General features: G+C 38.7%; 1 protein-coding gene across 4 annotated transcripts in view; it reads left to right on the top strand.

The window, feature by feature from the left end:
- Window positions 1–13,808, top strand: part of LOC121320600 (probable ubiquitin carboxyl-terminal hydrolase FAF-X) — a 79,618-nt gene that overhangs the window by 29,092 nt on the left and 36,718 nt on the right. For all 4 annotated transcript variants that reach the window (XM_041259067.1, XM_041259066.1, XM_041259064.1 and 1 more), the window contains exons 14-19: window positions 3,248–3,381; window positions 3,590–3,677; window positions 5,844–6,186; window positions 10,224–10,319; window positions 10,503–10,714; window positions 11,022–11,262. In XM_041259067.1, coding sequence (XP_041115001.1) covers window positions 3,248–3,381; window positions 3,590–3,677; window positions 5,844–6,186; window positions 10,224–10,319; window positions 10,503–10,714; window positions 11,022–11,262 — 1,114 coding nt within the window. The remainder of the gene's footprint in view (window positions 1–3,247; window positions 3,382–3,589; window positions 3,678–5,843; window positions 6,187–10,223; window positions 10,320–10,502; window positions 10,715–11,021; window positions 11,263–13,808) is intronic.

Genomic DNA, 13,808 nt, shown 5'->3' with positions numbered 1-13,808 from the left:
ATTGTCCTGCTGGAAGATGAATCTTCTCAAGTCCCAGGTGTCTTGCAGACTTCAGCAGGTTTTCCTCCAGGATTTATCTGTACTTTGCTGCATCCATTTTGCTCTATCTTCACAAGCTTTCCAGGCCCTGATGCAGAGAAGCATCCAAGTAGCATGATGCTGCCACCACCATGCTTCGCGGTAGGGATGGTGTTATCAGGATGATGTGCGGTGTTATGCTTACGCCAAACATAGCGCTTAGTGTTGAGGCCAAAAAGCTTTATTTTGGTCTCCTCAGACCATAGAATCTTCTTCCACTTGGTCTCAGAGCCTCTCACATGCCTTCTGGCAAACTGTAGCTGAGATTTGATGTGAGTTTTTTTCAACAATGGCTTTCTTTTTGCCACTGTCCCATAAAGGCCAGTTTTGTGAAGCACCCGGGCTATTGTTGCCATATGGTGTCTCCCAGGTCAGCTGCGGAAGACAGTAACTCCTTTAGAGTTGCTGTAGGCCTCTTGGTGGCCTCCCTGACTAGTGCCATTCTCGCCCAGAAATGTAACACTTTAATTGTACACATGTGAACTCCATTCAACTAAGTATGTGACTTCTAAAGACAAGTGGTTGCACCAGTGCTTATTTATGTGTGTCATAGCAAAGGAGGTGAATACTTAAGCAATCAATTATTTTCTGTTTTACATTTGTAATTAATTTTGAACAATTTGTAGATTTTACTTTTCACTTTGACATTATGGACTTTTTTTGTGTAGATCAGTGGCAAAAACTCCTAATTAAATCCATTTTGATTCCATGTTGTAACACAATAAAATGTGGAAAAGTCCAAGGGTGGGGAATACTTTTGAGAGCCACTGTACATACTGGTAGGCTACTGTATTACAGAAAATAAGCAACTGTGATACTTCTAAAATGTCATAAATCATATAATAAAATATTGCAACGTTTGTAAATCGCAGTATTATTAACCCTTTGCGGTCCTGTGTCAGACCAGGTCCGTCATTATAATTTGCCCTTTCCGGTCCGAAATCGGACCCTGTTCGACATCATCAAAAAGACATAAAGCACAGGTCTCTAGTCATTTTTTCAACGGGAAAAAGCAGAGAAAACCTTTCAATGACCGAGTGAGACCGATAGGAGCCGAATGAAGCTGAGAAAATAAAAATGGGTGTATTTCATAGTCCCATGCACTACAGAGATAACACGGACATAAACAAAGGAGCTGCTTCTGCATCCAGCACATAAAGAATATCACAGACATTTGTAGAGCTTTTTGAGATATTGTAGTAATAAAATAATGACTTGGATCGCATTATTGAGAAGTTTGGTGATAAAATGAGTGATCAGGAGAGGATTTATCAGTATGCATGTCTATAAAGATGTATGTGAAAAATACAGCGAGCAAGGGGTGGGGCTTGGCTGGAGATACAGTATTGAGTGTCCTTTGTGTTTTTAAACCTGTTTTACTCTGAAAAATGAATATTTAACAGCGAGTGTAAAAATAAATTGGACCTGACAAGCACTGAATAAATGGACTGCAAAGGGTTAAAGGTTGCCCTCGTATAGAGGCCGTCCTCTGTTAAGCGCCGCAGTCATTTTGATCAGTTTGAGTTCAACGTAGCAGTGCCAAATTGAAGTAATCCGGGGGGGGTGGGTATCATGCATTTAAATGAGGATTTTTTTTGCATTTATCTACACACCATACTCCACACTGTTAAGGAGGGGAAAAATTTTATTATATTAAATACAAAACTGAAAGATCATAATTGGATAAATCTCCAACCCCCCCCCCCCCCCCCCCCCCCCGAGTTAATACTTGGTGGAAGCACCTTTTGCAGCAATTACAGCTGTAAGTCTGTTGGGATAAGTCTCTACCAACTTTGCATACCTAGATTTGGCAATATTTGACCGTTCTTTACAAAACTGTTCAAGCACTGTCAAGTTCCTTGGGGAGAGTTGATGGACAGCAATCTTCAAGTCATGTCACAAATTTTCGATTGGAGTTAGGTCGGGGCTGTGACTGGGCCACTCAAGGACATTTACCTTTTTGTTCCTTAGGCACTGCTGTGTGCTTTGGGTCGTTGTCATGCTGAAAGGTGAACTGCTGTCCCAGTTTCAGCTTTCTTGCAGAGGGTAGCAGGTTTTCCTCAAGGAGTTCTCTGTACTTTGCTCCATTCATTTCAACCTTCTATCCTTACAAGTACCCCAGCCCCTGCCGGTGAGAAACATCCCCATAGCATGATACTGCCACCACCATGCTTCACAGTAGGGATGGTGTTCTTTGGGTGATGCACTGTGTTGGGTTTGCGCCAAACATAACGCTCGCATTTAGGCCAAAAAGTTGCATTTTAGTTTGGTCAGACCACAAAACTTTTTGCCACATGGCTACAGAATCTCCTGAGTGTTTTTTTGCATACTTCAAAACAGGATTCAAGGTGGGTTTTCTTGAGTAATGGCTTCCTCTTTCCACCCTACCATACAGGCCAGATTTGTGAAATGCTTTGGATAGTGTTGTCACATGCACACTTTGACCACTCTTGGCCATAAAAGCCTGTAGCACTTGCAAAGTTGCCATTGGCCTCTTGGTAGCCTCTGTGATCAGTCTCCTTGCTCGGTCATCCAGTTTGGAGGGATGGCCTGATCTAGGCAGGGTCTTGGTGGTGCCATACACCTTCCACTTCTTAATAATTATCTTGACTGTGCTCCAAGGGATATTCAAGGGCCTTTTTTTTTTTTTTATACTCATCCCCTGATCCGTGCCTTTCAACAACTTTGTCCCAGAGTTCTTTTGAAAGCACCCTGGTGCTCATGGTTGAGTCTTTGCTTTGAAATGCCCTATCCAGCAGAGGGAACCTACAGGAACTGCTGAATTTATCCTGAAATCATGTGAATCACTACAATTTAACACAGGTGGAGGCTACTTAACTTGGTGTGTGATTTTTAAGGCTATTGGTTACACCTGAGCTAATTTAGGATTGCTTTACAAGGGGGGGTGGACACTTATCCAACCAAGCTATTTCAGTTTTTATTTAATTTTATACACATTTTATAGAATATTTTTTTCACTTGGAAGTTGTGGGGTAGGATGTGTAGATATATGAACAATAAAAACAAGTATTTTGAATACTTTTAATTTCATGACGTTGTGTATTTTTTAAGAGTTGGAAGTCGTATACTGTGCTTCTTTCCAGTATGATAAATGTTAATGGATCTTTTCCTAAAACAAAACTATTTGCTCTTTTCCTTACTGTTACAGCCAAACACAACGAAGCCCACATGTTTTTTATCGACATGACTTAATTAACCAGCTTCAGCATAATCATGCTCTAGTCACCTTGGTAGCAGAAAATCTCTCCGCCTATATGGAAAGCATGAGGCAGTATGGCAAAGGTAGGCAAAATCTTAATAACTAACAAAATAGAAATGACGGTTCCTTTAACATGTTACATGTAAGATTATATACGAAAGACTCTCAAAGAACTGTGGGTATTGTATGTTAAATCTGTAAGGATTGGAGTAGTTATGCCTCCTTTTAAGAGCTACTCATTTGAAGATAAATCAGGTTTGATAGACGACTCAAAAGTGTTGTGTTTTCCAGAGCATGCAGAATATGATCCACAAACCGTTAGAACGGGAAGTCGATACAGTCATGTGCAAGAAGTCCAGGAAAGACTCAATTTTTTAAGGTAAGTTTGTATTCCTTTTTGTGTTCCATGGCTTGTATTAACTTGTGTACATGGAAGTTGTCCTATAAATTTGCCATCTTGTGGTCACATGCAAGAATCTTATTTGTAATGAACAAAATATACTGAGGACCTTCTGGCTGCCTTATTGCATTTCTGGTTGATAAGGTTTAGAAGTAGTACTTCATATTAACCTTTTAGCCCTAAACAGGTTTCATATTTTCATTGCAGTTTCAACAACTTGGCCACATGACTTTGTTTTGTAGAGTGCATACGTGTGTGCTTTTTCTTTCTTTTTTTTTATGTATATATTTCAGCTTATAACATTCTTCTCATATCTCCAAATATTGTTTCCTTTGTTACACTGAAGCATTTTCTGACGAAACGGTTCTAACTCTGTTGCATCTGCGAGTTATATATGTAGTCATATATATAGACAGTACTGTGCAAAAGTTTTAGGCAGGTGTGAAAAAATGCTGTAAAGTAAGAATGCTTTCAAGAATAGACATGATTTAATAGTTTATATTTATCAATTAACAAAATGCAAAGTGAGTGAACAGAAGAAAAATCTAAATCAAATCCATATTTGATGTGACCATCCTTTGCCTTCAAAACAGAATCAGTTCTTCTAGGTACACTTGCACACAGTTTTTGAAGGAACTCGGCAGGTAGGTTGGCCCAAACATCTTGGAGAACTAACCACAGTTCTTCTGTGGATTTAGGCAGCCTTTGTTGCTTCTCTCTCTTCATGTAATCCCAGACAGACTCGATGTTGAGATCAGGGCTCTGTGGGGGCCATACCATCACTTCCAGGACTCCTTGTTCTTCTTTACGCTGAAGATAGTTCTTAATGACTTTTGCTGTATGTTTGGGGTTGTTGTCATGCTGCAGAATAAATTTGGGGGCCAATCAGATGCCTCCCTGATGGTATTGCATGATGGATAAGTATCTGCCTGTACTTCTCAGCATTGAGGAGACCATAAATTCTGACCAAATCCCCAACTCCATTTGCAGAAATACAGCCCCAAACTTGCAAGGAACCTCCACCATGCTTCACTGTTGCCTGCAGACGCTCATTCGTGTACCGCCCTCCAGCCCTTTGGCGAACAAACTGCCTTCTGCTACAGCCAAATATTTCAAATTTTGACTCATCAGTCCAGAGCACCTGCTGCCATTTTTCTGCACCCCAGTTCCTGTGTTTTCGTGCATAGTTGAGTCGCTTGGCCTTGTTTCCACGTCGGAGGTGCGGCTTTTTGGCCGCAAGTCTTCCGTGAAGGTCATTTCTGACCAGACTTCTCCAGACAGTAGATGGGTGTACCGGGGTGCCACTGTTTTCTGCCAATTCTGAGCTGATGGCATCGCTGGATATCTTCCGATTTTGTGAATGGAAGTAAGCATAATGTGTCTTTCATCTGCTGCAGATTTCCTTGAGTGACCACTGTGTCTACAGTCCTCAACGTTGCCCGTTTTTTTTGTGCTGCTTCAAAAGAGCTTGGACAGCACATCTGGAAACCCGTCTGCCTTGAAATATCTGCCCTGGAGAGACCTTGCTGATGCAGTATAACTACCTTGTGTCTTGTTGCTGTGCTCAGTCTTGCCATGGTGTATGACTTTTGACAGTAAACTGTCTTCAGCAACCTCACCTTGTTAGCTGAGTTTGGCTGTTCCTCACCCAGTTTTATTCCTCCTACACAGCTGTTTCTGTTTCAGTTAATGATTGTGTTTCAACCTACATATTGAATTGATGATCATTAGCACCTGTTTGGTATAATTGTTTAATCATACACCTGACTATATGCCTACAAATTCCCTGACTTTGTGCAAGTGCACGTAGAAGAATTGATGCTGTTTTGAAGGCAGACCAAATATGGATTTGATTTAGATTTTTCTTCTGTTAACTCACTTTGCATTTAGTTAATTGATAAATATAATCTATTAACATATCTGTTTTTGAAAGCATTCTTACTTTACAGCATTTTTTCACACCTGCCTAAAACTTTTGCACAGTACTATATATATATATATATATATATATATATATATATATATATATATATATATATATATATATATATATATATATATATATAATATTTTTTTTTTTTTTTTTCTAAAGAAATAACACATTTTGTTCACAAAAACACTAATATTTAGCTTTCTTTTCTCTAGGTTTTTACTGAAAGATGGACAGCTTTGGCTGTGTGCACCGCAAGCCAAGCAGATCTGGAAATGTCTCGCTGAAAATGCTGTCTTCCTGTGCGATCGGGAAGCCTGTTTCAAGTGGTATTCCAAGCTCATGGGGGATGAACCAGACCTGGACCCAGACATCAACAAGGACTTCTTTGAAAACAATGTGCTGCAGCTTGATCCTTCCCTCCTCACGGAAAATGGAATGAAGTGCTTTGAACGTTTTTTCAAAGCTGTGAATTGCAGAGAAGGAAAGTTGGTTGCGAAGCGAAGGGCCTACATGATGGATGACTTGGAGTTAATAGGACTGGATTACCTCTGGAGGGTAGGCAGTATCTGAATATACGCATTTTATATATATATATATATATATATATATATATATATATATATATATATATATATATATATATATATTGGTGTGTGTGTGTGAAGGGTTTAAATGTTAAGATTTAGATATTTTAGTGTCTTATTGCATAACGTTTCATATGCCCAGATAATGGTTAGTTGTCTTGGCTTTTCCTTAGTTATATACTAAATGACCTGCATAGATGGTAGATGACCATCAATATAAAATTTCTATGCTTGAGGAGAAAAAACACCCTGTTTTGTAAACTTGCCCAGAATAAGTTTTGGACCACCTTTGTTTTAAGCTAAGATTTTTTTAGGTATAAGTTTGCTGTGATCAAGAATTATGCCACGCTTCCATGTGCCACTGGGACAGACTTGAAAGTGATGCGATATCAGTCTAGTTAGTTACCATCGCCAGCAGGTCGAGATCAAAACGATTTCAGTGGGGACCGTGTCAACCCCAATTAGGACTGTGGGCTAGCAGAACTCAATCTCACATTGACAGATTAATTCAATTATTGGAAGAAGGTGAATTTATACTAAAATCTAATGCATACATGCCCCAGTTTAAATGGTGGACTGAGATCAGATTAAGGTTTACTAACTGGTTTCATGGTACAGATGAAAACGTGGCATCAGAAGCATGTATAAAGACATACAAAGTGTAGGGGGGAAAAATGTGTACTTTCAATCTATTGCAAATAGGCATCTCCGGGGCGTGCAATTTTTTTTTTAAACTTGTTGTCCAAGGGACAAAATTTTAAAAAAATCTACTTGCCCCCTCCCTGTTGCACAAAACACACACAAACAAAGGAGAACACAGCTTGTAGAATTTTAGTTTTATTTAGCAGTGAACACAATCAATCAATTAGTGATTTAACAGGGGTGGATTTAGCCTTGTAGCTTGACGGGTTCACTGAATTATTCAAGATACACAAGAGTTCTTGTGATACCACCTCACTTCAACAAATATAAAACATACTTTAAGTAAATGTTCCTTTCAGTGCAGTTTGGAACACATTTGCTAATACATTTAAGTAACATACTAAGAGTACTACATAATAAGCAATACTTGGGAGTTATTCAAATATTAAATTAGCTTCTGCCTGTTTTTTCCACTTTCTTTAAGTGTTTTAGGTTTTTGCATCACAGATACGAAATTGCCAACCATGGGCATAATTTACATGGGGGACATGATGTCCTCACTTTTTCGATGGTGGGGAAATGTCCCATTGCTGGAGTAGTAAAACTTTTATTTCACGATAATTTTATTGGTACTGTATAATCACTAGTCAGTATATAAGTCAATGGGAAGAAAAATGGGAACTAGATCATGAGATGGTGTTTTACTACAAGGGTCTGAATCAGTCTCCACTGATTCATAATGTTGATCCTGGAGTTGTACAAACCTTAACTAGGGAAATTGACCAATGATAAGTGAACATATGTGGCGCGTAGTTTATAGACCCCGGCTCACAGTAATGTTGGAGGAGGATGTTAGGTTGATGTATCCGAAACAGGAAAATGGGTTAAGTTTGTAATTCACCATAGCTAGTGTTATTTACTAATGTTACCACACTGAGGTTTCTGTCTGCTTACAGTTTAACTTTACCATAAATTGAAACAATAAACTTAAAATAGCAATTATCTTTGTGCCTCATACAAATTTAATACATACATCAATAAAAACTGAATGTATTACCAAGAAATTTTTACACGAAATCACGATATAGTACTGAGTCTGTTTTGCATGTTTAACCCTTTGCGGTCCTATGTTGGACCAGATCCGACATGCTTTTTGAGATGTTACAAAAATAAAGTAAGCAGTAGCAAGATAGCATTATTGAGGAGTTTGGTGATAAAACGAGTGATCAGGAGATGATTTATCAGTATGCACTACTATGAAGAGATGCGTGATAAATACAGCGAAAAAGGAGTGGGGCAGGGCTGGAGATGTCAGAGTGTCCTGTTGATATGCAGTGCTTTTTAAACCTGTTTTACTATAAATAAAATTACTTTTAAACAGTATATGTAAAATAAACGGCGCATGTGAGAATAAATTCGACCTGCCACGTCTGACTGCTGAGTAAATGGACCGCAAAGGGTTAAATACATCGCACAGACTCTCGCATCTCTTATCAATGTTCCAAAAACTCACTCTTGGTCACCTTTTACTAAACATTTTTAAACTAATAAATAAACAATTATCATAACAACCATCGTATTCATTATAGTAAAGTTGAGTTTTTGCCTGTAAACGGGAACACGTTTAAAGTTTGAAACTCATTGCCTGGAGCTTGGTGTTATTTACATTATCGTCAATACACTGCCATTTGAGGTTCAAGCTACATCTGCATATTTTAAGTGGATGGAAGCTGAAAATATTTTTTATTTTTTTAAAAAAACCTTTTTCTTATCGGTACAGTATGAGCATCATTTTAATAGCACAACTGTATTTATCTTAAGTATTTCAATTTATCTCAACATTTCTATAAATATATTTCAGGGACAGTTCTGCATTATGCTATGCTTGCAGCGTTGAGCAGGGGCCAGGCTTCGATCTGAGTACAGCTTCAGGGCTCTTAAGACTAAAGCCATAGCTTCGTAATTCCATGACTCAGAAGCAACCTGAGTAATATAGCTATTTGCACTCTCATCACTCATGACAACATTGTGCCAACAATTTATTGTTTTGAGTGATTGCCACAGGAATGTCTTTGGATCTTTTAATTAGCCATACAAGTGATGCAGTGTTTTGTTATACTTGTTTGTAACATATTTTATTATTTCTGATGGAATCATCTTCATGCATGCCTCAGCTACAGAAACTACCCCCCACCACACTTTTCAAAGCAAAGTTATGCCACTGTTACCAACTATTACTGCTGCTTTATGGAATTCTGATTGTTCTTGTCGTTCTTTGTTATTACAACTGAACCCCAGATTTCTAAAGGACTTGTGTTTAACCTACTTAAACTACTTGTCCAACGGGTAAATTATAACAGCAAAACTTGTTGTCCCTCGTACAAGTCTTGTTTCCCGGGCGTCGGGTGATACGAATTGCATATTCCTGCATCCTGTTAACCGTTACAAAGGGTTAGGTATGTTTTTTATTTTTATCTTTTTAAAAGGCAGGTATTCACTAATTTTATTTGGTTCCAGGCAAGTTTCAAAATGTTGTTTTCTTCCTGTACATAATCATTTGGCAGAACAGAGTGTACTAGGTGATGGTGTGATGCAGATGAAGTTCTGAAGTCTTAATCCTAGTAGTCTCATTTTAGTAATTTTTGTATTTAAGAACATATACTGTTACTAATTGGGTTAGAAACCATGGTAGGAAATGACTTACTTTTAGAGTTGTTTAATGTGACCTATATTTTACTTGACAATCTCAATATATAACTGTTTACATGGGAAACACTTGCATTGTTGTTTTATGAAATGGTGTGTGTATAGAGAACTGTTTTTTCTTTGCACATCAATGTAACCCCTAGGTGTATGTGTTATGATTTATTGGCTTTACATTTACAGTTGATGTTGATAATATACTGGGGACATCTACTTTAATTTTATATACAGGTATGTAGTTTTGTTACAAAGTTTTATTCAGGGTATTATGTTTTTGTAAGTCAATTGCTACCCATATGATTATCTGCATGTAGATGGGTTATTTTCTGCAAACTATACTGGCACCTTTTAAAGAAGATACTTAAAACAATGTAAGCATGTCAGTGTTGACAGTGTTGGTTTAACCTTTTCATGTATTGTGCAGTTGGTCACATGACCTGATTGCAGCTACACTATTGGAGTGAAACAGAGCTGCAGCACCGGGGGTGATTTTCTTTAATAGTGGCAAAAAAGCAGAAGACAAAAGAGGATAATGTCGTTAGTTTTAATAGATAAGAAATTTGAAAGCCTTGGCAAGTAATTATTTTTAGAGCTTTTGTAGAAATGAAAGCCTAAATGTTCTGTTTGAATGTATTTTATTAATACTGTTTTTATTTGCAACAGGTTGTGATTCAGGGAAGTGATGACATTGGCAGTAGAGCAATAGATTTGCTTAAAGAAATTTACACAAATCTTGGACCAAAATTACAAGTTAACCAGGTAAATTCCTATGGATTTTGTGCCGATTTAATGCTTGTATTATATGGTAATGTTTCAATGCCTTATAAAGCTACAAATACTGGAGAAGAAAATTTCACATAAAGCTAATGGTTGTCTATGTAGTTACATTTGTTTCTGTTGGTTTGACATGGTTAATTAAATGGTTCCAAATGTCTGTTGCAGGTAGAGATTCATGAAGACTTCATCCAATCCTGTTTTGACCGGTTGAAAGCATCCTACGACACATTGTGTGTCTTGGATGGTGACAAAGACAGTATTAATTGTGCCCGACAAGAGGCAATTCGAATGGTTCGAGTGCTGACTGTTTTAAGAGAGTATATCAATGAGTGTGACAGTGATTACCATGAGGAGAGGACGATTCTGCCTATGTCAAGGTATCTTAATTGGTTGCATATTTTTTAAACTTTCAAATGCTTAAGTTAAATGCTTATATAATGTAAGCCTTCACAGGGAATTCCATGGGGAACATTCCATGCATTGGCTGTGGTACACCAGTGGGATGGGAAGGCAAACTTGGCAGGGAAAGTTCTCTACATGGTACAGTGAGCCATACTAGCCAATATTGCAGTTTCTCCTCACTGCATTGCAGAAGACCCTAATGCTTTTCCTTTATGCAGTGGAAAGAAGTTTAAAGTCGCAAGCATTTAAGCCTTTTTTTCCCCTCATCTCTCTACTCTCCAGGGCATTTCGTGGTAAACACATTACGCTCATAGTACGCTTCCCCAACCAAGGTCGGCAGGTAGATGATTTAGATATTTGGTCCCACACGAATGACACTATTGGATCAGTACGGCGGTGCATCTTGACTCGGATAAAGGCCAACAGCACGCATACAAAAATCGAACTTTTCATCGGTGGTGAACTTGTCGATCCTGCAGATGACCGGAAGTTAATTGGACAGCTCAATCTCAAAGACAAAACAGTAAGTGTCATTGGTTATTGCATTCTAGTCATGTGGCTTGAGGGTACCCATTAACACAAGGTACAATATTGTTTGTTTAGTTAAAGCTGTTGCTCTGTTTATTTCTTAACCACTTCAGCTCTAGGGCGTAAGCATGTACGTCAAATGAAAGAACACTTGCAGTACCATGCCGTGCCTGTGTACGTCAAAGTTTGCTGTCAATTCTGTTTCTTTTTTCTTTTCAATCTGATCTCTTGTTGTATACATGCCTGTCAGGAGGCGAGTGGTGTGGGTGACAAAGTGAATGTCCAAACAGTTGTATAATTACCAAAATAGTCAGTTATTTATTAAAAAATAATTACTGTACCGTGTTATTTTGTGAAACCCTTTTTCTTTTTTCTTTTTTTTTTTTTTTTTTGGGACTAAAAACCTGCCATTTTACCCCTATACCAGCAATGGTATGGGGGTAAAATGGCGAGTTCACAAAATAACAGTACAGTAATCCACAAGTCCATGGGAAAAGTGCTCCAGTTGTAGTACAGTGTTGCTCTGTTGTGCTGTGTGGTGCATGCTGGCTCCGTGGCTGCAGCTCCCGACTCGTAGTCCTCTACTACACAAACAAACAGGCAGGCACAGTGCTCCGGATGCTTCCCCTTTTGTACTGAGATTTGCAGCTCAGATTCCTTCTCTGTCATTATGCCCTAAGGCAGTGTTAGGAATGTGATATGTGTTTTGAAGTTGGGAACAAGAGATCAAAATCATCAGGTGTCTTTATTGTCCAATTTTGTTACATGCGAAAATCCCTATCTCTTTGTGGAGTCATTGAGAAGAGTTGGAGATACCTCAGCAAACAGTCAACTATCTAAAGTATATACATACATTTATTTTATAAAAAAAAATGTTTTCTATTCCTTTTTTTATTGTGTGTAATTTTGTACATACTTTACATAAAAGTGAATATTTCTTACGTATATAAAATGTTTATTTTACTGTGGATACATTTTGCTAACTACTTACATTCACACATAGGTAGTGGACAAAAAAATGGAAACATCTGGGTAAAAGTACATACACCAAGTATATTGAAAGCAAGGGCTTCCACACAAGTGTGGCTCATGCGTTAAGGAAATAACATCCCAGCATGCTTAGGGTCAAGTATACAAATGCTGGAAATTCCTGGTTGCCTATAATTATGGCTAGCATGGCTGCAAGAGGAGACCTCGGTGACTTTGAAAGAGGGGTGATTGTTGGGACGCATTTGGCAGGAGCTTCAATGATCACGACAGCTCAACTTGCTGATGTTTTACAAGCAATGGTGTCTAAGGGGATGTCGGCCTGGAGGTCCGAGGGAAAGACCTACTCAGCAAAGTGCAACAGTGGGCGGAAGCGCATACTCCAGGATCGTGATATCCGTGCATTAATTCGAAGTGAAAGGCAAAACAGGCGAACAACTACAGATCAATTGACTGCAAATTTCAACCTGGGGTGGGAGCAGCCAGTTTAATCAAACGGTCCGCCGAGAAATCCACAGAGCGGGATACCATAGGCGGGCTGCAGTGCACAAACTGCTCATCACACCTGGCAATGCACGTTTGCGAGTCCAGTGGTGCAAAGAGCACAGGCAATGGACTACTGAGCAGTGGAGAAAAGTGATATGGTCAGATGAATCATCCTTCACCATGTTCTCGACAAATGGACGAGTGCACGTGTGGCGCCAACGTAAAGAACATCTACAGCCCTGAGTGCTTGGTTCCAGCAGTGAAGGGTTCTGGTGGTTCAGTAATGTTGTGGATGCATTTTCCTGGCATGGTTTGGGTGCACTCATTCCCTTAGAAGGCAAGGTCAGTGCTAATTGCTACTTAATGGCACTGAGTGATCAATGCCACCGTTCACAGAGTACGTGTGGTTGCCCAATGGTTTGATGAGCATGACACTAATGTTATCCATATGTTATGGCTGCCTCAGTCCCAGATCTGAACCCAATCAAGCATTTATGAGATATTCTGGAAGAACGCCTGAGACAGCGTTTTCCACCTCCATCAACCAGGTGTGAGTTGATTGACTTTCTCTTGGAAGAATGATGCTGCATCACTCCTGCAGAATTCCAGAGGCTTGAAGACTCTATGCCATGGCGCATACAAGACGTGCTGGCTGCGCATGGTGTCCCAACACCATATTAAGTGACTTTACATTTAGTGTTTCCATTTTCTTTTGTCCACTACCTGTATGTAGGTAGTTTTGTTTTTGTTCATACAAAAATTAAATGTAAAAAAAGATGTTTTGCTGTATTGAATATGACTATCTAGTACACAGGAGCCTAAAGGGTTAATAAAAAATCTTATAAATGTATTTACTTTTTTTAAAATATTATTTAATATCACTTTCAGAGGTAAGAATACCAATTACAATAATTTCAAAATCTGGTTCCTGGAGTGCACATTCATTTTTGCATCTGGAGTTGAAGAGGTTAAGCATCTTGCTATTTCCCATTAGATATATAGGTTCTGGCAGTTATGGTCACACTGTTTAATTTGGTTTGTATTTGCACACTGCATTTGATATTTGTT

This window comes from Polyodon spathula, chromosome 9 (assembly GCF_017654505.1).
Source record: "Polyodon spathula isolate WHYD16114869_AA chromosome 9, ASM1765450v1, whole genome shotgun sequence".
NCBI classification, from domain to species: Eukaryota; Metazoa; Chordata; class Actinopteri; order Acipenseriformes; family Polyodontidae; genus Polyodon; species Polyodon spathula.
This window is presented reverse-complemented; position numbering and strand designations above follow the sequence as displayed.